Source organism: Scomber scombrus, chromosome 23 (assembly GCF_963691925.1).
Source record: "Scomber scombrus chromosome 23, fScoSco1.1, whole genome shotgun sequence".
NCBI lineage: Eukaryota > Metazoa > Chordata > Actinopteri > Scombriformes > Scombridae > Scomber > Scomber scombrus.
The window spans coordinates 5,417,683-5,445,265 of record NC_084992.1 but is presented as its reverse complement, the minus strand read 5'-3'; the positions used below and the strand labels follow the sequence as shown (position 1 = coordinate 5,445,265).

The 27,583-nt window shown below is 42.4% G+C and overlaps 1 protein-coding gene across 1 annotated transcript in view; it reads right to left on the bottom strand.

Annotated features, from left to right (window-relative positions):
* Positions 1-5,634: 5,634 nt before the first annotated feature.
* The window catches only part of nhsl2 (NHS-like 2), a 186,041-nt gene continuing 164,092 nt past the window's right edge, over positions 5,635-27,583 (bottom strand). The window contains exons 5-10 of the mRNA XM_062444944.1: positions 13,617-13,799; positions 9,728-10,856; positions 8,454-9,624; positions 8,039-8,351; positions 6,596-6,713; positions 5,635-6,046 (exon numbers count right to left, since the gene is read on the bottom strand). Coding sequence (XP_062300928.1) covers positions 5,716-6,046; positions 6,596-6,713; positions 8,039-8,351; positions 8,454-9,624; positions 9,728-10,856; positions 13,617-13,799 — 3,245 coding nt within the window. The 3' untranslated portion in view covers positions 5,635-5,715. The remainder of the gene's footprint in view (positions 6,047-6,595; positions 6,714-8,038; positions 8,352-8,453; positions 9,625-9,727; positions 10,857-13,616; positions 13,800-27,583) is intronic.

Sequence of the window (27,583 nt, the reverse complement as noted above, 5' to 3'; positions counted from 1 at the left end):
GTAAGCAAACAAAGAAACATTCATTTTTTTTAAGCAAGAAAAATAATTTATTTATAATGATATAATAATTTCATCACATTGGCATTGCTTGACTGCAGAGAGAAGCGTTTATGTGTTTGACACTACCTCGCAGCTACAGATCACACCATTGGATGGGGCAGGGAAACAGGGGCTATTCAATACATACATGTACATGGAATATTCCTTTAAATATGTCTTTTTCAATGAGGAATAACAAAAATAGAATAACTCCAATAACTCTGTCTGTCTCTCTTTCACTATATCTTTCTATGTCTCATCTCTGTGTTTCTATAAGCTGCCTGTACAGCCCCCAAAACCGGGGTTTAAATTGGGTTGAGGGGAGTTTACTTCACTTTGCTTGGAGTGACATAGGAGGGATGAGGTTTACCACCACAGGACATCAGTTTTTGTGATGTGCAGCATGCCAAAGTACCCCTGAAATGTCCAAACACAGTAAACCTCACCCCTCTGGCACCCCTCAAACAAATACAATATACTCTTTGGCCCAAATTTGCAGCCATTATCTCTCTTTCTGTTGCTTTGTTTCCACCCTCTTTCACTCTCTCCACAAAGCTGGACCGCATTTACAAGTCAGTAATTGAAACATTTCTGACCTTTAATTTCATTTAAAAAGGGACATTTTTTATGATGTTTTCCAAGCTCACAAGTGGAACACCACAAAATTACATCTGAGAAACACAACAGAAACAACCTTCCAAATATAACCACATGGGTACTCACGATAACCAACAGAACTTCCTGTCACCATCTTATGATGTGTTCATATTCTAGTTGACATTTGAAAGCGTCAGGGGAATTATCTTGCACATTTCCACGTCTATATTTAGATTTTGGGGGTCATCTGGAATATTTTTGCATGATTTACAGATAGAACACCTCCTTATGTATCTCATACCGGTCCTCTATGAAGCCCCTCAGTTCAGCCTCTGTCTGAAACAGGCCGTTACCATGAGGAGCCCATTCCTCAGTTTTTCAGATGTAATTTTTATGGTGCTTTGAGGTGAACATTTTAGTACTTTGGTTAGCTACAGCCAAAATATCCCAAAACAAGTTTTGAGTTTGAGCTCAGGTCCTGAAACTGAGACCCAAACCGAGCCTGTACCCATGATTTTAACACCCAACCTTACTGATTGACAGGCGTTGCTAAATTTGAGACACGAATCCAACACTATTCAATCCACTACCTCACCAGGCTAATGCAACACATCGTCTCCCATCTCAAACCCAAAGCTCTAGGCAGTAAAACCTCAATATGACCCAAATCCTGGCACTTTATCGGGACCCACTAGGTTTAAGTTGGAAAGCAGAACCATTGTGAACCATTGCTTTACATGTCAAGTAATACTTAAAATTCCAAATAACACATTTCATAGTTATTCATTTGACATGCAGATAGTTGTATAGTAGTAAAATATATAGTTTCCTGTTAAAATTCTCAATTGATCAAGTCAGATACCTTCTGTGATTGTTTTACTAAATGTGAACCATTGGATTTATTGTAAAGCTTTGTCCCCATTGTGGTATATTTCTATCCAATGTCTGATGTGTGTTAAAGCTGTTTATCAGATTCAATTTGGGTTTCTTTACTGAGATGTCTTGTGGTCAACGCATATTCAGATAAACTGTGATTGTTGCGTCGGCTTTAGAGAAAACACTCCTCTCCTCAACTCAGAGTCTCCAACTTTCCTACACAGCTTTTATATACCTCTTATCACTTAGCAACAGGTTACTATTCAGCTGTTCTGCATCTGCAGCGACAGGCTGTAAAACGAAACCAAATTAATTAACGAGCAATTGCAGCACACCACCCGTCCTCGCTTTCCCATACCTTGTTTTTATCACTTAGTGCAGTAGGTGAAGCAAAAAGAGAGAGTGAGAGAGAGGGAAAAGCTTTTAACATGATTACTCCTCTGAGTCACGCGACAGCTCAGAAGAGAGGAAGGGAGGATGTGAAGGAAAAGATGATGGAATATATAAATTTCGGCGTGGTAATCCTCACATTCAGCAGAATTAAACCTCCTCTCTGCACCCTCATTTCCCCTCCTTCCTCTCTTCCCTTCTTGTCCCCCTAAAGAAGGGATAATATACTAAATATTCAATATATTCCTCTTGTCAGCTCTTTTATATGTTCACACTTTGTGGAAATGTCATTTTCAATATAATATGTTGTCAACATATTTTAGAGATTAATAATTTAACTCTACAGGAATTTCTTAGAGGCAGAGCTGCTCTGTAGGCGGGAACAGTCTCATTTGTTGGTTAATAATAGTCTCAGTTGTTGTAGTGTATGGGATGAGTTGAGGGATCAACCAAACACACTGAAGGCCAACATTATGTTCCCTTTGTCAGTCTGTTTTTTGTCAGATGTCTTCCAGTATAACTAAAAAAGTAGCAAAAGTGCGGCATCAAGTTGGCAGTAATGTCTCAGAAGATTCTTTAACCCATCCTATGAGATTATTTCTGCCTTTGTGGCAACTCCACCTCTGAGAAATATCTGTAAAAAATACATGTTCTTCTCGATGAGAAATGATTTTCATCCCTTCACAGGGGATAGCACCCTATTTACCAGTGTACCCATATGTTTTTTTGTTTGTTTGTACCTCTCTCTTCCTCATTGAAGACTGTCAAATCAAATGTGCCATGCCGAATATACCCGCCATCTGTCTTTGCAGGAACAAGGAGAACAACGTTGTGATTTCTTGATCCTTCACACACACTGAAAGCGAAACATAGTCTCTGACAGCCCACCTCTTTACACACGTTTTAGATGCGAGCGTGTGTCACATCAACACACCCCAAACATCACTTTAACAAGAAAGGAAACGGTTCCTGTCATTATTGTGCTGAAAACAACACGTCCTGTCTGTCCTAACAGTGTACTCATATCTCTATTCTCTGTTTTGAACAATATATGTGGGTTTCATTCAAATCATTTTTGTAGCTTTCCCTCCGTCATCTATCTGATCTCAGATGAGTCATCACTAGACACATGTTGCTGCTCCGTTGCCTCCGATGAAGCCATGTCAGATCTGCGATTGCTCTGGGGGATATTGCTCTAAAATATAACTTCACTGCTGTTTTTCTGCAGATTTGGGCAAGAATTTGGGTAAAGAATCAAAATATCAGTTTCCCCCCCGCAGGTCAGTTTACAGATTAAACAAATATGTTCTTCTGGCCAGATTTGAAAAAAAAAAGGTCATGATAATGTGTGAACCACCAAGGCAGCTGAAATTGTAAAAAATAATGAAATAAAATAAAAACACAGTAGGCGCTGCAGCAACACGCCTCAAAATTCAGTATACAAGGCAAACAAACACAGAGTTTTATAGGTTTATCTTTTTTCATTCACTAAATATTTAAAACAAGCGTCACTTGACTAGTCATCATAAATGGTGATAATTTATGCATTTTTAATTCTTCATCTTTTTTTCAGGACGATGGAATACCTGAAGGACTGTAGTAAGGAAGAGAGAGATGTGTGTGACCGAGTTTTTCTGTATACTCTCACGCTCTTATGTGTGGTTCTTCCGTTTTCCATCCACTAGGGGGAGCTCTGACACAATAGCACCGAGGGTTAGTTTGCCGATTGGGAGTCAAGAGATAAAACCCCCCCCTCCTTCCTCCACACGGTCTATCCAAGCAAGGGATAAGTCAGGTGTTGGAGCTGAACCACTGCTAATCCAGAATTAACAGAGAGTCCACACAGGGATCCAGAACTGAGGGTGGGTCCAGGGTCAACGACCACGGGGCGTTTGTTTCAGAGTCCAAAATTCAAAGTCCTTTATGCAAAACCACATTCAAACCCTGCCTGTTTCCATGGTTGTGCACAGATTCTACCCACTCATTCATTCACACATCCATCCATGTTTAATTCCATGTTACATGGATACGGAAACGAAAGCTAAAGTATAAAAACTCAGAGAGCAAGAAAAGAGAGAAGGCAGAAGATAAGTGTCAAGAGAAGGATGTTTTTTTGCGCTCTCAAACTAAGCACAGCATCTATTTTCTTAACAGTCATTCATTGACATTCATCCGGTGTCGCGTCGTCTGACTGCCGAGCTCAGATGCATAGACTGAATGCAGAGAGAGGTGAAGAGGAGGAAGAGGGGAAAGAAAGACAGGGGAAGGTTAGCGGAAAATGGGGGAGGGTCAGGGGGAGAGGAGAGAGGATGTAGGGAAGGTTAGAAGAGGAATGGTGGAGGGCAGATGAAGAAGTGGTGCTACGTGCAAAATCAGAGAGAGAGGTTGCAGTGTATAGAAAGAAAAAAATGGAGAGTGTGTGCTCCGGCAGTGATGAAAAGGGGAGGAGAGGGACGATTGGTGGCGCAGAGCGGCACGTCGACTTTCAGAAGAGACAGAGTGTGAAAAAATGCACGGAGGAGGGCGAAACAAACGGAAACTCTATGGCTCCGTAATGTCACTCTGCACAGGATTATGATGTCACAAGACTTCCTCATTCCGGAATTCCAAACTCTGACAGTCATTCCGGAATCCGTTGGGTCCTAGAATTCTTCTGCTTGGTTTTAGAATCCTTTTGATTTGGGAAATCCTGGCAATGGAATCGTTCTAGAATCCATTTGGGTTCCATGACTTGAATGTATTCCCAGGAAAAAGAGGATGAGGGTCGATGCTGCACACATAAACATACACACACACACACACACACACATTCTCACACACGTGCCAGGCCGAGCATGCACACGCAGCGAAGTGTGAAGCGCACACAAACAAAACAGATGCACACACAGTACATGTTTTCTCCCTCTCTTTCCTCTCCCACTTCATTCCTGGCACTTCCCTTTACATGCACACAAACATACACGCACATGAACACACACACACACACACATACACACAAACACACTGCTAGGTCCCCTCTGGTCTGTTTGTAGTTTTTAACAGTCCTTTGGTCCTGTCACCAGAGCCCAAAACGAATAAAAACCCTGTTTAATCACCAGGCCTGCTTCATACTCTCCGTACAGAAACTCCACAGGCATGGTTTCATCTGCACACACACTCATATGAATACACACACACTCGTGTAGATAGGTCTGTTCTGCTTGTCCTCCATGACATCACTCCTTAGTCTTTGTATGTGTGTGTGTGTGTTCCTTCCATCGTGTGCCCAGTTTGCTGTCCAAGCTGCTTGCTGATATCTGTACACTGTCTATTTTTTTGTCTTCATGAATGATACTGGTTGATAGATGCATTACATTTATCTTTGTACATGATACATACAGCACTGTCCAATTAAACATGTGTATGGCCATCTAGCATGTGTAAGAAAAAAAAATATAAGCAAAAATAAAATAATAATAAAACGATAAGGACGGACACCGGTCGAGTGTCTCAAGGGAAAAACCGAGCGACGCAAAAGGCTGCGCTGTGTAAACCACCTCTGACGCCAAAAAAGAAAGAGAAAAGTGCTTTGCGTTCCGAAATGACGCGTTCCGGTTTGACAGGGAACAATAATGCTCCAACCATGGGAGGGACCATTTTGTCCAAAAAAATGTGCTCCAATGTGATTGGACAGTGCAAATGGTCAATCAGTAGTTGGAGCGATCCAGTTGGACATGTTAGTCAGAAGGCCCCGTCCCCAGTGGGTGGCAGATTGTAGAATTGGTTGGTAGCTTTGTCAACAGCTTTGTTAACCTCCTTTTACAATAAGTCAGTTCACTGATCGTTGGGTTTGCCGTTGCCGGATGCCGCCTCTCCTCCCTCAGACGTGGTGGTTGAAAACTCTGTGACGCGTCGTGCCAGAGGGTTTGTGCTTTTGAGAAGTTCCATGGCGGAGACCCTAGCCCCTCCGCTGGAAGACTTGCTGCCTTTCTTCTGAAGCAGGGCCATGAAGTTCTCATTGCGGGAGCTCGACCTCTGGCTGCTTCCCAAAGTGAGATTTCGGATGTCGCCACCACTGGTGCTGTGCTTCACTGGGGACACCAGGCTCTGACGGCTGCCGAAGGAGTCCGTCGGCTCTTTGCGACCAAGAACCTTCCGCTTGGACCTGGTGGAGGAGAAAAAAAGACTAGTAAAGATGGGTGGTGGAAAGATGAAAAAACTAATTTATACTCCCCAGTTTCCTCCTTTCACAGAATAAAACCACTAAAACATGTAACTACAGAGGGGACTCCATCCTTTCTTGTAGGAGATGAAAACTCAGACTTCTGTTGTTCCTTTTCCACTCCTCACCCTTTCTTCTCCACCTTTCAAGCTATTTTCAGCATCATGCAAGGTAAAATCATTCAACACTTGTTGCTTAGAGACTAGCTTTCTTCTGATTCTGTGTGTGCTTAGATCCATATATGTGTGTATGTGTGGGGAAAAAAAGGACAAAATAAGAGCGGCTGGTCATGCAGTAACCCACTGTACATGTAGTTGTTGCTAGGGAACCTTATGTTCTGTCCGTCTCACACCTTTTCAACAAGACAATACACCTTTCGTCACACGCTCTGAGTTATATTAAGCTGGCAGGCAAGCTTGAGACCAATTGGGCTGTGAGAATAAGTTTTTACCATCACAATAGACATGGATGTATGTGTGTGCGTGGTCATACCTGTGTATAATAGTGAACAGGTCTTCAGTGGTGTGTGTTGTGGGCGTGGTGGCCAACACGTCGTCATCTGTTTCCTCAGCGATGTGGAGTACCATCTTCTCATTGGCTGCTGAGTCATCTGAAAGACATCACATCTGTAAATGCCTGCTGTCTCTGCCGTATTGTTGTCTTACAAACGGCAATACTCATGAAATATACGAGAATGTATTATGAATAATGCAATTAAGCTAAATCCAATTCGGTTGCATACAAAATCAGCTAATAATCAGTTAATGATGATACACGTCATCGTCAGTGTCACAAACAGTGTGAGCCGCTCTGTGTTTTGATTTCCAATCCAATTTTAGCACAATTGAGCTTGATTTGCTTCGAACCATGAGAAAGCTACTCGGGCAAATTCAGGAAGTTATGCATCAAGAACAGCAGGGAAGGATCCTAATCAAGTGTAGCAGCTCTGACAGACTATCATTATATGCAAATAAAATGATATTTAAAAAGGGTTAGAGGTGCCACAGCTTCTGCCATACAGAGACTAAGATCAAATGAGGTTGGGTGGAGTATACTTTATCAACATTGCTCTATAGTGGCAGAAATGGTCAGAAACAACACTCTAACACTCTGATTGTACATGGCTTCTAAATTCACAACCATGTGTAAGCCTATATCTACTATATCATGTATTTAGTCTGTAAAAAACTGCCTGAAGGTTGATGACTTCCCCTAATGCGACCCAGAACATACAAAAAAGGTAATATTTCAACTTTTAAAAATATATTTTTGTAGCGTGTTTGACCCATATTTATCTTAAATTTCAAAAATGATCATTCTTCACATTTGGCATGATTCATTGAAATAGTTTTGTTCTCATGTTTTATGTAACACTGGACCATATTATAGTGTTTTTTACACATTTTTTTCTCATACAGAATAAACTCTTTCTGCCCTGTGAAAGCTTCATTAAGGATTAATCATGTTTATCTGTGACTGATGAGGTATTTATGAATGATCTGTGGTGCAGATGTTTGTTATAGAGACTCATTTTGTGAGGAAATACTGTCACTGTGGGTCACAACATGAACAGTATGTGAGAGTTAAAGCAGACAGATATACTGCAATACTACTAAATGCATCAAAATGAACTGGTTTTTAGGGTTTTTATTGAAATCCAATTAATCTGTTCCAAGCTGCTGTAGCTGCTCTCCAAGCTGCAAACCTTTTAAGCCATCAAGGTTAAGTGTATGATTCTCAAAACATTGATTTTCACTTGGGTATTCCTGTGTTTTGTTAAGCCTTGTTAGTGTCTTAAATCAGTGAAGTAAGGTTGGAGTTACTGTACAATTGTATGCACTTTGGTTAAAAGTTTTAGTTTCAAGAGATAAAATGCCTATAAAACCCTGTCACCCTATTCTGGAGATATCTCTGAAAGCATCTTAATGAACACACCTGCCCCGATCCCAATGCTGGCCATCTTCACTTCCAGCTCTGTGAAGGAGGAATCCTGCAGAGATGAATGAAGCGATGACTCTTTTGAACTGTCTTCGTCTGTTCCAAAGTGATTCTCATCTTGCTCTGGCATTTCAGGGACATTGGGAGTTGTAGTTGGAATATCTTCTGGTGGGAAAGCTCCAACAGGAGACCGAAGGCCCACGGGGCTGTCGGTCTGTGGCGTCTGACGGTCCGTGCTGCCGTTGGTGGAGGAATGGACCGATGAGGGAAGAAGCAAAACGTTGGGCTTCTTGGGGACTGGGGGTGGAACCTGAAAGGAATAAGAAAGCTTTTTTAAATATCAGATAACACCAACCAAGTTATTTTGAACACCTTCAATATCAAGCAATTTTTTGGGTGTTGTCTTCCTTACCTTGGGTTTCTTTTTTTCTGACAGCTCTGCAAGACAGGAGATTGTCATCCTTGAGGGGAGGGTCTTGCTCTTGTCCTGGAGCTCCGGGACTTCCTGGTTACTGCACGGAGATGGCAGTGAGCCTCCCTCTGTAGGCCCAAGTTCGACCTCTGGGTCAGCATCAAACTCAGGCTCTAACACTGGGTCTTCTAGGAGAGGCTGGGGGTCTGGGAGAGGAGGGAGATCAAAGAGGGACTGCGAGTGTGGAAGGAATGGATGATCATAGGTTTGTGGGGCAGTGGTGGAGTTTAAATCTGGGAATCCTGAGGGACTTGTAGCAGTTTGTGGCGGAGGCTTTTTGGGTTTGGGTTTTCTCATGACTTTGTAAATGTTGCCCAGGGGCACCGGACGGTCTACAGGTGAGGCAGGAGGTGAGTCGAGTGCAAGAGGGGAAGTGGACGAAGGGGAAGAAGACTTAAGGAGGAGATTTAAGGGCCGCTTGGGCAAGGGGGGCTTAACAGCGACAGGGGGTTTGGGTTTTGGTAGAGTGGGTGGTGGACTGGGGTCCTCGCCTAGATCTTGGCCATGCTGTTCTTCTTCAATGGTATCAGATGCCCCATCAGGGCAGTCTTCTAGGTCACCACGAGATACAGAGCGAAGCCGAATAGTCTTTAGCTCATTCTGGGTAACCACGGGTAACGCCTGTGAAGAACTTGGGCTGATTTTTCCGGGTTTTGCGGCTGTGGAGGTGTCAGAATGTCGTCTGCTGGCCTTTTGCTTTGGCTTGATTGACGAAAGCTCCAGATGTGCGTTCCCAGGCATTTCAAAGGACAACCTAGACCTCGCAGTAGGGTCCTTGGGTGATGGTAGCGATGATTTTCTTTCTGGGATCTTTGGGCGCATCTTACACCCTGACATCCCTAACGTACCCATTGTCCCTGGACCTGCCACGTGACTGACTGGAACAGTTGGGGTAGGAGTCTCTGACTGACTGGAATAACCACTTGATGGGGACATAAGTCCTGGGGGTTTGAAGGGAGAAGAAGCCTTGATGTCAGTTTCCATGGAGAGCTGTGAAGGTGACGTGGCTCTGGAGGTGGAGGGTGAGTCCAGCAGCGACTCTGAGCTGCCTCTGACTTTCATACATTCAATCACTGTGGTACCTGTTGCTGTGCTGGAGCCTGATAGAGACCTGGAGAAGAGAAAAGAAGGGTTAGGGTATAAATAAGGGTATAAATAAGAAGGCATTTAGTAATTCAGTAGAGCAAATAAGCCAAGTGTAGTTTTTTCTTAACCTGTAGGGATCGTTGCTCTTCCACTCCCCCAGCTGCCAGTGAGTAGGGAAGGTCAGCTCTGTCTCTCCCTCCCTCTCTGGTGCTTGCACCTCCAGGCTTGGAGGTCCATCACTGCCTCCCTGGCCCATCTCCACCTCACGGACACTCGCTTTAGAAGAGCAGGATGAGTTGGGTATGAGGAAATCGGGCTGGAAGTCTGGGAAGTGGTCCCTGGGGATGTGCAGGCTCTTCGGCCGTCCGCCCCGGTAAAGACTGCCTTCATGGTGGATCCTCCCCTCGGCTTCTCCGAGGTTCTTCATTAGAGAGACGCTCCTCACGGGAGGCGGTGGCTTGCGCTTGGATTTCTTGAGCGATATGGAGCGAGAACGCAGACGCAAGCGGCCTTCTGTGCTGTAGTCAGAAGCTGTGACGGAGATCGTGTCGGTGGTACTCGCGCTGTCTTCGGAGCTCCCTCTCGGGTAGAGGAGGGCGTAGTTCTCACCCAAACCCAGGAAGTGATGGTGTTGCTGTTGGTGGTCCGTTATCGTCATACCGTTCCCGTTCCCTGTGGCTGTGACGTCCGGTTGGCCTAATCCACCTTCGGTAAAACAGAAGGAACCAGAATCCGTGGGCGTGGAAAGGGAACGCTCACGGAACTTGAACGCATTCGCCGCCGCTATGGATCGCGCTGACCTCTCCCTTCCTCTCCCACTCTCTCCATATCCCCCTCCTCCTTCTCCTTCTCCTCCTCCTCCTCCTCTCCCTCCGTCTGCAGCAGCTCCTTCTGTTTCACTCCGCTTCTCCATCATGGCCGCCGCCAGAGAAATCCCCGGTATGTTATTCCCTCTTCTCCCAGAATGATCCACCGGCATGAACGAACTGGAATGTGAGCTGGCAGACTGTCCCGAGCCCACTACCATCACCCCGTCCTGCGTCCCTCCTGCGTTACCGATGACGCTGTGCTGTTTGGGAGGAACCGCGGGGCCTTTATTCATGCTGTAATTGTAAGGCTCGTTCCATGCTCCGGGAGAAAAGGTGGAGCCTTTAGGTCCGTTCCAGGAAGAGGAGGGTGTGTTGGAGCACAGCAGCCCAGAGTGGTCCATCGTTCCTGGGTGAAGCTGGACCGGGGGGCGATGCTCCAAACTGTTATCTGTGTAGGAGAACGTGAAGGAGGAGAATTTATACAACTTATCTTATCCAAATAAAGTCATCTGACCATAACTAAACCCTCACAGCTCCTGTCTAGCTTTTGCTGCCCATTAAATAAATAATTTGACTACTGGGCAGAGACACAGAACCCTAATAAATCCAAAAAAATACAAAGATGAGAACTTGGTGCATTATTCTGCTAACACCATGATGTTCGCTGTCTTATAGCAATAACATACTCCAGAAGCTGCAAGTTCTTTAGTATAGTATTCTCTGGTTGCCAGCTAACCTACCTTTTCAGTGATTATGTGTCTCATGTCTCAACTTACACTTACAAACACAGAAACGGTGGACTTCTTTTTTAGACTTTTTTATTATTATTATTTCTTATTTAATGTTGAATTTATATATATTTGAATTTATTTGTCTATGTTATCATATATTTTTTATTATTATTGTTTTTCGTATTTATTATTCTTTATTCTTTTTCTTATTGCTTGCTGCTGTAATAATGCAAGTTTCCCCATTGTGGGACTAATAAAGTCTCATCTCATCTCATCTTATGTATATATGTATAAATGTGTGTATGTAAGTATAAGTCTGGGTGTACATATGTGTATTTATTGTATTTATACAGTACTTATATGGTTAATTAGGAGTATTTTGGGAATACTTATCACTAAATGATGTGGATACACTCTTAACTCTGTTTCTTTTTCTTCCCTTATTGCTGAGACTGTTACGGGAGGATATTATATGTTGTGTTTGTTTTCATTGAAAAAAAAAAAAAACACTATTAAAAAAACACGATGTTCTGGTAATAGATATTCATCAGGGATTAAACAAGGAAAATGAATATTGCATTTAATTAACTATTAAATGTAATGACTCCTAATCCTGTCATGCATGTATTTTGACTTATATACACATTTGAATTAATGATCTCATTTTTTTTTTACAATTTGTAATTCATTGCTGCAGGTTTTGGATATAGCGTAAAGACGCTGCTTTGCTACCAAAATGTTGCTTCTTTTCATTTTTGTGCTTTTTCATTAAATTCATTCTACTTAGCATCAACCTGACAGGTGTGCATTGATTATTTACTCAATAAGGAACCGTGAAAAAACTCTCCTCTTTACTCTGTACTGGCTAAGATGGATTCAAAGCAAGGTTATAAATTGTTTGGACAAGGTTATTGGCATGGAGAAACCACAGAAATAGTACACTGCTTAAGTTAATTATCAGTCTTGATACAAAATCAATTGACATCATTTTTTGAAAAAGGCTAAGTTTTGCTTATTCTCGCCTTGTCTGCAATTAAGGTCTTATTCAGGTTAAACTGTTTACAGAAGCCCTTCCATACCCTGCAATTGAGTATCCCTGTTTCAGTGAATAAACCAATTAGGCATGAAAAGATCTTGGCTGCCGGCAACACCGTCCTTCACCCAGCAAAACAGATTACTGCTAATACACGGAGAAAATAAATGATTAAACCACCAATAATCTCTGTGATGTTCTTTGGTGAATTTGATATTTGGTTGGTGAAAAACAAAACGTAAGATTAAGATGTTTTCTTGCTTCATGTGAGCGTTTTAAAATGGGATTAAACCAAAGAGGAATATTCATACACTCAGGTTAATAATCACCCTCCTGTTGTCCTCGAGTCAAGGAAGGAAGGGAGGAAGAAGGAAGGATGGATGGAAGGGAGGAAGAAGGAAGGAAGGAGGAAGGAAGGGAGGAAGGAAGGAAGGAAAGGAGGAAGGAAGGGAGGAAAAAGTAAGGAAATGAGCGAGGGAGGAAGGAAGGAAGGGAGGAAAGAAGAAGGAAGGAAAGGAGGGAGCAAGGAAGGAGGGAAGGAAGGAAGGAAAGGAGGGAGCAAGGAAGGGAGGAAAGGAAAGAAGGGAGGAAGGAAGGATGGAGGAAAGAAGGAAGGAAGGAAGGTAGGAGGGAGGGAGGAAAAAAGAAAGGAAGGTAGGAGGGAGAAAGGAAAAGAGGAAGGGAGGAAGGAAGGAAAGAAGGACAGAGGAAAGAAGGAAGGGAGGAAGGTAGGGGGGAGGAAAGAAAGAGAGAAGGAGGAAGGAAAGGAAGGAAGGAAGGAAGGAAGGAAGGAAGGAAGGAGGGAAGGAAAGAAGGAGGGAGGGAGGAAGGAAGGAAGGACAGAAGGAAGGAAGAAAGGGAGATGGAGGAAGGAAAGAAGGAAGGGAGGAAAGAGAGAGGAAGGAAAGAAAGAGAGAAAGAGGGAGGGAGAAAGGACAGAAGGGAGGAAGGAAGGGAGGAAAGAAGGAACAGTCAAAACAGACGGGGTCAATTGACACAAAAACAGACACGAAATGAAATATATGATCTTTTCACCTCTGTTTCACATTGGTAGAAACCTACTAAAAGTTAGCTTCTTTCTCCCCAGATATCAAGTTACGTCAATTTCTCCAAACAGCCTGTGTAGTAAAATGTGGCTCTGCAGCCAAAAAGAAGTTAAAGGTTTCTAAAGTTTCAGCTGACATTACGACGAGCACTTAACAAGTAGAAAAATATCACTCTGAGGTGATCTGTTCTTTTCTTTTTACCACTCTCTTATCCTTGGCCGAAGGCAAGACTCAGTTTATGTGAGCAGTAAGAGAACGCAAGAAAGAAGAAGGAGGGTTAAGAGTTTCTAAAGTTGTGCTTCACTTAATGGTTTCTCCCATCACACACACACACACACACACACACACACACACACACACACACACACACACACACACACACACACACACACACACACCTGCAGGTAAGGTTGCGTCGAGGTCAGAGTGTGTCTTCCTCAGGGGCAGGTTCTGGTGGGGGGTATCGGTGATGGGCTCCAGGGAGCGGGGCTGGTGGGGGAAGGGCTCCCCTGGAGAGGGGGATGGGGACGGGGAGTGCTGCAGCAGGTCAACACCGTGGAATTTCCCTCCTCCTCCTCCTCCTCCTTCACCTGGAGGAGTAAGACAGGAACAAGGAGGTCAGTAAGAGCAATTTAACTTGACACGCAGTTAATTCAATAAAACACTAAATCCAATCATGTTGGTGACATGGCAATAAAGTATTAGATTATGACTCTTGAGAGATAGAGACGTGTGGAGAAAGAGTTAATCCTATAAGCGTCACCTGGTCTGAAGTCATTCTTTAAATGGGTGCACCTTTTAAAATGGTTAGGATAAATATGACTTTCTATTTTTATATAACTCACATGTTTACCCCAGCTGGTCTCAGGCAGGATAAAGTGTATTTTTAGTGAGAGATCAGCCTAAACACAACCTGTCACACATAGTAAGATGAATGAAAAATACATTTTAAGCCATAGAGGTGCATTGTGGGTAAAGCACAGTTTCTAAATTTACAGGAACCACTGTTAAAAAGGGGTAAGAGCATTTAATTTGCTTATGATCATTGTCTTCTTCAATCTATATATACATTAACTTGTGACCCTATGGGTGGGGGGATGGTATTATATAATGATGATAATGCACTTTTGTATTCGGGAGATGGTTGGGTGAATTGAAGTCATACATGGGTTAGTCATAAATAAGGTTTGGCAAGTTGAGCAATTTAAAAATATCTTAAAAATAGTATATAAATATTTCTGTTGGTTTTATATCATTTGAAATGACATTTGCACCATATGTTACCAAAAGTAAGACTGAATGCTCCTGAAAATGTCAAATGGTGTAACCACAAAAGAATGATAAATATTACATATTTTATCCACCTACAGTGTATTTAAGTGGACTTAAAAAGAATTACATCATTTTAAAACAGTATTTTTATATTTAAATTTTAAAGCATTCTGTCAATATTGAGTAGGACATTTCATAAAACAACCATTTTTTCTAAATAAGTTTTGACAAATGATGTAAAACATAACGTTGCCTTGCAAAAGTGGATTATATTTATTCCACGTTTTAGTTCACATTTATTTTCCTGTATATATAATCAGATTTTTATTTAAAAAAAAATACTGGTTACACCAATTGGACACTGTGTTACATCACGTCATCGACCCACATACAGTACAGTATGTCTTGTACACTTCTCTCACTTTATGTAAGAAAACCAATAAAACATATTTACAAAAAACAACTTCCAACAGCTGTTAGTTGTATGAGTCATTTTAACATCTACATGAAATCAATGTGATTGATGATTCCTGCGAAGTTACATAAAGCAAAAGTTCAGTAAGGACGACCTATTCTCTGTGCTGCAGATCACCATGACGACATTAAATGGATGCAACTACACGCTTGAGCATCCTCGCTTTCTTCTGTTTCTTTCCAGCATAAACCCCGAACATTTAATATTTACTGTTGCCATGTTTTAATGTGGCTTGACTTACAACAGATGCTGCTGAGAAACCCGCTATTCTGTTGTTACTTCCTGTGCGCCTGATGTCTTGCCTGGGCACACAGTAATCCAGTGAGTCATCAGTGGCAGCAGGTACCTACTTGATTACCTCTCTGACATGCGGCGCAGTCTCTCGCCCATCTGCATAACTCACTCAGGCTTCTATTAAGCCACCGACCTTGTTTTATAGCGGCAGCCGCATCGCACGCAGTCTACGGGTAAAAATTTATCTCCGACAACCGAATGATCTTCTTCAATGGAGTTGTGTTTTCTGCAGTGAGTGAAGACCGGGATGTTAAATCAGGCAGATGGATAACAAACAAAGACAAGCACACACACACATATACACACAGACACACAGACACGAAATCAATGAAGCAAAACAGCAAATGAATCAAATGAAGCTGAATCGATGAAAAAAGTGCACCAGCATTATGCAGGCAGGAGCCAAAACAAACTGAGTTAAAGGAACAATAAAGGTTTTTTTTTTTTATGAATCCAATATTGTGTTTTCTGTTTGTTTTTGCAAGCACACTATAAGAACAATATAATGATGAATGGGGGGAAACCAGAGACAAATAACAGCACAGAAAACAGTCTGTGGCTCCATATTTATCAGCATCTTTCCATCTACTTGTTGAGGAGTCTGTCTTCTCGTTGCCTCTCGAGGTTTGTTTTTTTCTGCAATCACAGATAACTCCACCCCCAACACCACCTACCATTTCTGTTTCTAGATGTGTCCCCTTTGAATTACATATGTTACAGCTGTCTGAGAGAGCAAAGTGTAGGCGAATAGCTGAGAGATGCATGCATGATAACAGTCCCAGCATGAAATATTAACAGTAGAAGCGACTAATTAACCTAAATAAAGCCAAGACTAAAGCTCCGAGACATGCCAAACCCAGAATATATTTACCCATATAGAGAAAGTCTCTATCTAGTCTCAATTACTACATGAAAACTGGTTGTAAACCTACCTCATTAAGAACATACATCTTTACAGTTTAGCACAATATCGACAAATCTCACAGCCTCTAAAAACCAGAGACATATAATCTCATTCTTTGTCACTGAAAAAACTGGTTCTTCACAGTAAGGCCCGACTTATACTGGATTTTTGGGGCCGATGCTGATACTGATCGGCACATATCAGACGGTATAAACACTGATAACTGTGATAGGCCAATATCGGTCAGGCTCTACTTCATAGGATAATGTTACTACTACTTTTCCCCAACTATGTTAAGATTGTGTCTTAAAGAGAACGCATCATGACATGCACATTTCCAGGTCTATATTTATATTTTGGGGCTCTACTAGAATATCTATGCATGATTGCACAACTTTAAAAACTCCTTATTTATCTTATACTGGCTCTTTATGCAGCCCCTCAGTTCAGCCTCTGTTGGTAACAGGGCGTTTTAGCTCCACTCTGATTGGTTAGGTCCTGGAGGCTGCTTTTTGGCCAATTTCCACTAGCTCTGGGGGCTAGTAAAATTAAAGAGTATGGTCTAGTCCTGCTCTATCAAAAGGTGCCTTGACAGTAGTAGTAGTGGCAGTAACATTAGTAGCATTTCACTTATTTTTCATGTTCTTTACTCAAAATGCAAAATTCTCCATTAAATCCGAACATAAACAAGCCCAAATCTGAGCTAAAGTATGCAAATGGACAACGTGAACAGCTTTAGCAACAACCGTAGCAAAAATGTCTTTAAAAGGCGACAAGACAGACGGTCTTTTGTGGGCATGCATGAATATGACGTCACTTTGGATGGGGAAGTAAAGGCAACTTTGCAAATAAAAAGTTCAAACAGGTTGATGCCCTGGATTTTGACTTGCAGGCATCATTTCTTACATCAGTGCAGGAGTTTATGAGCTTTAACAATATTTAACACAGACCGACATCATAAATGAGAATCATAAAAAGCAGGATATGTCGGACAAGTGCAGCAGATTTGCAGCGATGAAGCCGAGAAATGAAAGTTCGAAATCTACAAATTCGTGGAATCACTGATTTCATCGTAAACCCGTCACCTTCTGCCTTACTCCCCTCATTGACTGTCTATTTGTTTTGATCTCTCTCTCTTGCCTCAGTCATTCACACTGTGTCTATTTTCAACAGTCTATTTATTTAGCTCACTGACTGAGTGCCATTCAATGTTGGGTTGAAACATCTACAGTCATCCAGCAGAGGACTAAGGTATGACTCAGCCATTGAGCGAGCTAAATATGACTTCCTTCCTCTCTGGCTGTCATCCAAACACCGACTTCTCTCTGGTCTGACAGCCTCTTGAATCCCGGTGTCATGCAGGTAAAAAGGACAATTTCACAGCTTACAAAACATGTAAAAATCATACATGCATGCAGTCAGATTCACTGCCTGCCCCGTCTTCCTTCATGCGTCCTCATTTTCGACCGGCCTTGTCTTTTGCCGAGCCGCTGCTCCGAGGTTGGGAGCCTTTGTGTTGCCTCCTGCAGCCATAAATAATAGACACTATTTCAACTATCAGCAGCCTTCACCACAGAGACAAGATGATGATTCATTCATCATAATGTCTCTTCAGTACGGCCCTGGCTTCACTGATTTGCAGCCTGCTGTGAGCTTTCGGGCAGTTTTTTTTTTCTTTTTCATGTGTTGTGGTTTCTGCAGTTAGAGACCTTGACTTGACACACACACATTCGAACAGGCTGTTTTTGATTTGCAAATGTCAAGTTTGTAGATGTCATAACACGATGCAACCAGCCACTAAATGCCATTTATGTAAGTGGTTGCTCACTCAGGGAAGGTATTCATTTATTAACATCCCTGCTTCTGCCCTTCTCCTCCTAAATGATACACCAACTTAAGGTTCACAGCGCACTTTTGACCTATGAGTGACGCTGACTGTGTGATAGGATAAAAATCACCAGATTAAGAGAGTCAGAGGACCTTGATGAACAACCTTAAATCTCAGCAAACATGTATAAGAAAGTCATAAGGTGCCGAAAACCATGAAAGGTTTGAAGGTCTGAGGTTCAGTCACAACATGTGATGATGAAGACTGTGTGATGACATGATGGTTAAAAGCTCCAGAACAAGCAAGTAAGTGAACCTTGAGTGGAGTGCTATTTCAATGAGTAGGGGATTCCTGCAATACCGGAGGCTGCAGTTTGAGGACCGCATTTCTAGGACCCTAAGTTCTCCTAACGAATTGGATGACTCGCAATTGCAAAGATGGACGACATGAGTGTGAGTACCGAATGTGAATTAAGTATGTTTCACGTTAAAACATTTATGGTGTCTTGACTTGCCAAACAAAGTTAATGTTAGCTATCTGAAGTGTGATCCTGTTTGTTAAAAAGATAATTTTTCATTCCTTTTTAACCAGAAACAGCCCCACTATGTCGCGCCTTAGCCAAACCCACCAAACTCCACTCAAAAGAGCAGCAAGAAGTAGCAGTTTTTGGGTGAAGTAAACCTTTAAAACTATAAGTAGTTAGATAGAAAGTAATATTTGGGAGGAAAGAACCTTTAAAACTCCTGAAACTGCAGCCTCCAGTATTGCAGGAACATCGTATTGATTTCAACACTTTTCACCTACTTAACCCTTTCATGCATGAATTATGATAACCTCAGTCTATTTAGGCATGAACAAAAACATTTGAACTTCATTTTCCTTTTCATCAAATTACATTACAATAACATAAACGTTACTGCAGATGAAGTGGTAGTGTATGTTATGACGCACTAAATGGACTGCACCAATAGTAAATGGACTGTATTTATATAGTGCTTTTCTAGTCTTGTTGACCTCTCAAAGCACTTTTACACTACATGTCTCAGTCACCCATTCATACACAGTTGACGCAGCAACCGGAGCAATGTTTGGGTTAACTATCTTGACACAATCGACATGTGGACTGGAGGAGCCGGGAATCAAACAGTAGTCGCCCCTAAACGCACTAGTGTCCACTGTGGTGGCTGAAGTGTAACTATACCATCAAAATCCATCATCATCATCATGCATATATAAGAAAACAGCTTTTTGAATAGCTGTCCACTGTCTTTGATAATGTGAGCTGGATCCATTTAGAAACATATGATATTGTTATAATTGCAGCCCAGTGTTAGATTCATCTTTCATTGTGGAGCCATAGGATTCATCACAGTTCAGGAGAGTCTTGCCCCCCCCCCCCCTTTGTGATGTTCCTGAGCTCCTCCAGGTGAACTGAGAGGATTAGACAGTGTGCAGCTGAGCAGCATGAATATCTGTCTGTCTCTCTCTCAGCTGAACTCCACATTTACAAGCTGTGTGTCTCCTTCTTTGACTCTCTCGTTTATTATCTAGCTTTGTCGTTTTTTCTGCTGTAAGTGACAACATCTGTGACCTGTTTACCTGTTTTTTTGGGGGGGGGTTTTGCAGAATGAATGACAACATCTGCACTCCAAACCACATCTGTATTTAAATAGATGACATTTAGATAACAAACAGGTCACAACACCTACTGCACTCTCTTATATTCCTCTCTATGTGTTTGCCCTTGCAATGACTCAAGCTGCTTGTGTTTCAGTTACTTCTACTCTCACAGGAAACTCATTCTGGTAACGCCGACGCTCTCGAAATTTTAATTACATGCCTGCAAAGTTAAAAATAAAATCACCAAAAATGCCACAAAAACAAAAAGATGGTGCAAACTCAGGAGCTCCTCCAGACATTCAGTATCATTTCACCTCAAAATGCTTAAATATCCTAAAAATAAAAGCCCCAACAAAAAAAAGGGGGATAAAAAAAGACGAGTGAAGAGTAGGAGATTGATACATTTCTTACCCTGTCAGTCTGTCTGTCTGCCTACAGCCATCTTTTCTTTTTTTCTTTTTTTTTTGTCTCTTCCTGCTCTGCATTCACATTTTCGGTCATTCATGAAATTTGCCGGAGCGAGACGTGCAGGGATGGAGACGGAAGGAGGAAGAGGAAGAGGAGGAAGGGAAGTGGGAGGAGGGAACGGTGACAAAATGTTCTCTCATTACCCTCCATTCATTATTCTTTCATCCTGTATCCCTCCAACCTCCATTTTTCCTTTCACTCTCTCTCTCTCACCCGTCTGTCTCTTCTCCTTTTCCACCGTCCCCCCTTTCCTCTTTCACTCACTTCTTCTCATATTTTCTTCGCTCGTTCATATATTTGCTTTCCCTCCTCATCTCCTCTCCTCTCCTTTTTTTTTTTTTTTAGGGAAGAGAGGGAGGAAGAGTGGCGTGTTACCATGGCAACAGCAAGCTGGCTGCAAGCTACCTGTTCGCTTGGTGTGTTTTTTTTTAACAGAGGGAAAACAGAGAGCGAGCGAAAAGAAGCGAAAGAGAGATGAGGAGAGAGTGAAAGAGAAGCGGGTGTCACGGTAACAAGCTGGATGAAGACAACATTTTTTTATATATTCCATTATTTTTTCTTACTGTCAAAAATATTTCATGAAAAGACCAAAAAGCAGCAACGAATCGATCTTACTAACAAGTCTGTGAATCTAACCCTGATATCTTATTCCTCTGTGGAACTTAAAAACACACCTTCCTTCATCATGATGACGTTTATTTTGAGTCTTACCGCCACTGTTGACGTAAATACTCACCAGAGCACCCGATGTGTATTCACTCGCTACTAAAAATAGTCCTTATTTACTCCTGTTTGAGTAACGTTTGCTTTAAAAAACAACTACAGTTCCCAGCTGCTTTAGGAAATACTGAATCTTTAAAAACAGAACATTACAATATTGGCCCAAAAATGATATTTAATTCTGAATTCTTACATTTGAAAACATGGAGGTCGTCTTTTTATAAGTGGACTAGATTGATTTTCTTTCTTTTCTTTTTTTTAATATTTATTTTGGGCTTTTTTTTGCCTTTATTTATTTATACAGTAACTTGCAGAGTGAAAGAGGGGAATGAACAGCAGCATAGATCCTTGAAGCAGGGACGCTGCGATTATGTGTTCTTTAAAGTAGAGGTGTAATGGTGCGTTCAAGTTGTACTCAAAAGTTGGAATTTCCAAGTTCCTAGTCGAACATCTCAACTCGTTTCAGGTTGTGGTTTCCTCTTATTTTACCTCTTCATTTGGGTGATGGCGGGAGTTTTGGACAAAGGGAGTTAGTAGAGCTCAGATGTTTTCTGTTGACCGTCATCTTTCATCACTATATTCTCATAATCGGATCACATCAGCTATTATTTGATAGTTTTCTGCAACAGCTACTTTTTTTTTTTAATTCCTTCAATAAACATCATTAAAACTGCATCTGGACTTCAATGGATTCATATGAACACGTCACAGATAGGAAAATTAGTCACTGCAGCAGTTTTGTTTTATTTGTGCCTCATTAGATCAGTCGTACACACATCACTGTCCGACTTCTATCTGTGGACGTGCTGCTAAACGTGTTTGTAGGAGCAAAGATACATCGTAAAGCGTTTTAATTGACTGGTATTGGCTATAAATGGTTGACCTGGCTAGAACTGGTTTTCTGACTTCTTGAGCTGAAACGATTAAAACTCGGGTGTGACGTCATTCCCAACTCCGACTTCCAACTTCAGGAACGCATCATGAAACTGACTCCTACAGAGATTAGTTGCATTATGGTTGTTGTGGAGCCTCCAGCGAGTGTCTTAAAGTCTACTTACAGTGGCTGTATCTGAAATCACTCCTTTATTCACTCCTTCACTCTTCCCCTGTATAATAAACACTTAATAGTTCAACTCAATAGTGAGCAGCAAATCAAGATTTCGGGCTCTATTTAAATATCATGAATTTGTGTTCAGGAGATGGTAGTTTTCGTACTATTTTAGTTCAATTGTGCAATATTTTAAGGGTCAAAATATAGTGGAGCATTCAGACACTCAGATAAAAGCACTGTGTAGTAAATAGGGAGTGATTTCGGACACAGTCATAGAGTCCTTTAAGCTTGCAGATGAATGATTATCTTTGGTGACTCCTTTTTGTGGGTGCTGGTATTTGAAGGTGTCCATTATTTCTACGGTTTGGTTATTGATGATAACGTAAATGTAGAGTACTGTGTAGTAGATATGGAGTCAGTGAGTCTGTTAGAGTCATTTAGCTCAGTTTAACCTGCAGGAGTTGACACAGGTGGCTAACTCATGCTACTAATGATATCTGCATTTAAAAAATGTCTTCCATAAACAGGTGTAGCAGAAGGCAGAGGGGGGTTTGGGGGGGTCGGAGGGGGTTTAGTCTCATAATCAGGGTCACAACATATATTGGGGTCACTACGGTATTTATCTGGGACCCACTTTTAGAGATTATAATCTCTAGCATGAGCCAGTGAGCTTATGAGGTCACTGTCACAGATGGGGAAAGTCAGGAATTAAAGAGGGGTCGTCTCATTGTTGATTTTGGTCTTTAGAATTTTAAGTTCATCCCTTCTTTATCTCTCTCTCTCTCTCTCTATTTCACTTTCCACTAATGCTTTCTCTACATCCCTCTTCCTTCTTCCTCTCTTGCTGTTTTTTATCTCTCTCTTTCTCTCTGAAGGGAGTGGATACCCACCAAGTACAACGCCACAGGCAGGCATCATTATACCTGACCTTCTAACTCCTAAACACAGTGGGTGAGGAGGTGAGAGAGAGAGAGGGAGAGAGAGAGAGGGAGAGAGAGAGAGAGAGAGAGAGAGAGAGAGAGAGTGACTGAGGATAAAAAGACAGAGATATTTAACTATATAGATGGATAAGTGCAAAAAAAAAAGGAGGGGAGAGGCATCCAGTGACGAAGCAGTTGCCATGCTAAAAAACAAGGAGGATCAGACACACACATACATGCACACACACACACACACACACACACACACACACACACACACACACACATACACACACGCAAAGTAAACAGGGCTCGGTTGAGATGAGTTGAAGCAGGAGTGTCAGAGCGATGTTGCTGAGGATGACCACAGCATACTAACAACTCTGACAGCACACACACACACACATATAGTCTACACACACACACACACACACACACACACACACACACACACACACACACACACACACACACACACACACACACAAGTAAAGCTGACTGCAAGAGATGGGCGAGGGCGATAGCGAATGTGATCATAAGAAGAAAATGTTCTCGCCGTCAAATCTTGTTTCTGCAGCATTCCCCCCTCACCCCTCTCATTGCCCCCCCCCCCCCCCCTTCCTTAAATCTCAAACTTGTGAATCCGCGTATGTGTGAAAGTATTGCGTGTCGACATCATCCGCTGTAAACTCTGTGTTATGACTTCTGGCATAAATGTGCACATCGTTCAACGAGGGAGAAACCTGCAGAACAAAATGTTGATGCTTGTTCCTGCTGAAATAATACGAATTATTTAACCTTCCTGTCGTCCTCCCGGGTCAAACTGACCCCGTCTGTTTTGACTGTTCCTTCTTTCCTTCCTCCCTTCCTCCCTCACTCCCTCCTTTCCTTTCTCCCTCCCTTCCTTCTCTCCTTCCTTCCTTCCTTCCTTCCTCCCTCCTTAACTTCCTTCTTCCTCCCTCCCTTCCTTCCTTTTTACTCCCTTCCTTCCTTCCCTCCCTCCTTCCTTCTTTCCTTCCTTCCTCCCTCCCTCCCTCCCCTTCCTTCCTCCCTCCTTTCCTGCCTCCCTCCTTTCTTTCCTTCTTCCTTCCTCCCTTCCTTCTTCCTCCATTCCTTCCTTCCTTCTTCCTCCCTTCCTTCCTCCCTCCTTAACTTCCTTCTTCCTCCCTTCCTTCCTTTTTACTCCCTTCCTTCTTTCCTTCCTTCCTCCCTCCCTTCCCCCCTTCCTTCCTTCTTTCCTTCCTTCCTCCCTCCCTCCTTCCCTCCTTCCTTCCTCCCTCCTTCCTTCCCCCTTTCCTTCCTTCTTCCTCCTTTCCTTCCTTCTTCCTCCCCTCCTTCCTTCTTCTTCCCTTCCTTCCTCCCTTCCTTCCTTCTTCCTCCCCTCCTTCCTTCTTCCTTCCTTCTTCCTCCCTTCCTCCCTTGACTCGAGGACAACAGGAGGGTTAAAAGAAGAAGAGTATGTTGATATCTTGTCGTCTTTCTTCATCTTAACTTAAATATTTCTCCATGATTTAATGCTACGTAATGCTATGACATCATTTCACAGTGTACACAAAGACTGTTATATGTGTGTGCTCTGATATGACTGATTCTACCTTTACATTTTACAGATGCTTTGTTTCCTGAGAGAAAAGCGCCCACTGCATCTGACAACGTTACCACACACACACACACACACACACACACACACACACACACACACACACACACACACACACACACACCTTTTGTTGGAAAATGTCTTCAAACACACAGCGAGTGAATCACTTGAGGGAGAAGTTTGATGTTTATTTTTTCCTCCCTGCTCTGAGAGTAGAAAGACAGCAGTGTGGGAAAAGACGCAGGTGCATGTGAACAATCGTCTCTGTGGATTATTGTTCACATGTACGAGGTTATTCAAGAGTTACAGCGATAAACACGAGGGGATAAGTTGTATTAGATGCATTCATGTTTTTTAAATCTTATACAATGATGAACTGATTGGCTGTTTCAATATATAGAAACTACAGCCTGACTTGTATATCATTGAGCTGATATTGGCCTATCACAGATATATTGTTATTGGCGTATTTGGGTCAATTCAAAAATATCTTTAAAATAGTTTTTCCTTCCTTTCCTTCCTCTCTTCCTTCTTTCTTCCCTCCATCCTTCTGTCTTTCTTTCGTCCCCCTAGCTTCCTTCATTCCTTCCTCCCTTCCTCTTTTCCTTTCTCCCTCCGTCCCTCCTTGTTTCTTTCTTTCCTCCCTCCTTTCTTCCTTCCTTCCTTCTATCCTCTCTCATTTCCTTCCTTCCTTCCTCCCTCACTTCCTTCCTTCTTCCATCCTTTATTCCTCCCACTTTTCCTTCCTTCTTCCATCCTTCCTTCCTCCCTCTTTTCCTTCCTTCTTCCATCCTTCCTTCCTCCCTCCCTTCCTTCCTTCTTCCTCCCTTCCTTCCTTCCTCCCTCCCTCCCTTCCTTCCTTCTTCCTCCCTTCCTTCCTTCTTCCTCCCTTCCTTCCTTGACTCGAGGACAACAGGAGGGTTAAAACTAGTTTTAAAAGCAGCATCAAGTTTGTTAAAATGTTCATTTTGTATTTTTGTTGGTTTTATATCATTTAAAATGACATTTGCACCATTTTTTAACCCAAAGTAAGACTGAATGCTCCTGAAAATGTCAAATGGTGTAACCACAAAAGAATGATAAATATTACATATTGTATCCACCTACAGTGTATTTAAGTGGACTTATACTAATAATGACATTTAAAACATGTAAATGGTTCCTGATCTCCATGGTTACCAGATGAAATGTAATATTTAGAACAATTGTATTCCATTACCTTTATTTAATATAAAAGTTATAATGTAAGATCATGCCAAACTAGTTGATATGGTGTTTTATTGAGAATTTAGCGTTTTTAAGCAAGTTGAATTATTTGGTCTAAAGTTTTTATGGTTACACCACTTTTTTGCCATAATCCTCTAATATATTCTCTCTAAATGGATTAAAAGCAGAAATTTGATGCTGGGTCCACAAAAAAAGAATGTGTGCAAGTTATTCATATGTTTATATTCACATTTTAACCCTTTTAAATTTGACTAAACTTCATAGACACAAAAAAACGTCATTTTAAAGTTATATAGGGAGCATTTAATGTATTTTTGATCCTTTTTCTTAATTAAAGTTAAATATATATGTACATGTTTTGTTGTTATTTAGTTATTTATAATTATTAAATTCCCACTCATTTTATATAGTCTCATGCCTTAATTACATATCTTTGTCACAAGTGTTTCATAACCACATTTAAGGGATTAATGCATAAAATGTATGTTCATGTATAGATTCATATCGGTATCGGCATCAACCCTAAAAATCCAGTATCGGTTTGGTTCTAATAGAAACTGCAGCGAGTCAAAGTCAACTTACACTCATCTGACCTTAAAACAAACAAAAAGATTCACCCGTCATTTTGCATTTCCCTTCCCTCTAATTTCCCTTTTGACTCTCCCTTTCACAGCCAACACACACGGGAGGAAAAGCAGCGAATCCCCACGAGGAATAAAAAATAAAAATAAAAAACACACAGAACGTCATTGAAGGAAAATGTTTTGAGTGTAAACAACAAAGTCACTGAACCGATGATCGTAATAAGATAAAAACAAGATTCAACTATGATTCAAACTCCCTCTACGATTGTTTGCAGGTTACGAAGTCAGACGGCTGATTCATTTCCAACAGGATCTCACGTTGAGCGTTAATCCGTTTAATTTTGGATTATTTGTCGGTGAACTTTCATATTGAGGCCGTTCATTCAATAAAAATACGTAATGCTTGAAGGCATCTTATGAGAGAGAGAGAGAGAGCAACACCTGAATAACATCCACCTCACCTCACCTCCTCCTCTCCTCACCTCACCTCTCCTCTCCTCTCCTCACCTCACCTCCTCCTCTCCTCTCCTCACCTCTCCTCTCCTCTCCTCACCTCTCCTCTCCTCTCCTCTCCTCACCTCTCCTCTCCTCTCCTCACCTCTCCTCACCTCACCTCTCCTCACCTCTCCTCTCCTCACCTCACCTCTCCTCTCCTCACCTCACCTCTCCTCTCCTCTCCTCACCTCTCCTCTCCTCTCCTCTCCTCTCCTCACCTCTTCTCTCCTCTCCTCACCTCTCCTCTCCTCACCTCTCCTCTCCTCACCTCTCCTCACCTCACCTCTCCTCACCTCTCCTCTCCTCACCTCTCCTCTCCTCTCCTCACCTCTCCTCTCCTCTCCTCTCCTCACCTCTTCTCTCCTCTCCTCACCTCTCCTCTCCTCACCTCTCCTCACCTCACCTCTCCTCTCCTCACCTCTTCTCCTCACCTCTCCTCTCCTCTCCTCTTCTCTCCTCTCCTCTCCTCACCTCTCCTCACCTCTCCTCACCTCACCTCTCCTCACCTCTTCTCCTCACCTCTCCTCTCCTCTTCTCTCCTCTCCTCACCTCTCCTCTCCTCTCCTCACCTCTCCTCTCCTCTCCTCCTCTCCTCTCCTCTCCTCACCTCTCCTCAACTCTCCTCACCTCTCCTCTCCTCACCTCTCCTCTCCTTTCCTCTCCTCATCTCTCCTCTCCTCACCTCCTCCTCTCACCTCTCCTCTCCTCACCTCTCCTCACCTCTCCTCTCCTCTCCTCTCCTCTCCTCACCTGTCCTCTCCTCTCCTCTCCTCACCTCTCCTCACCTCACCTCTCCTCACCTCACCTCTCCTCACCTCACCTCTCCTCTCCTCACCTCTCCTCTCCTCTCCTCACCTCTCCTCACCTCACCTCTCCTCCTCCTGACGGACCGATATAATTAACTTCA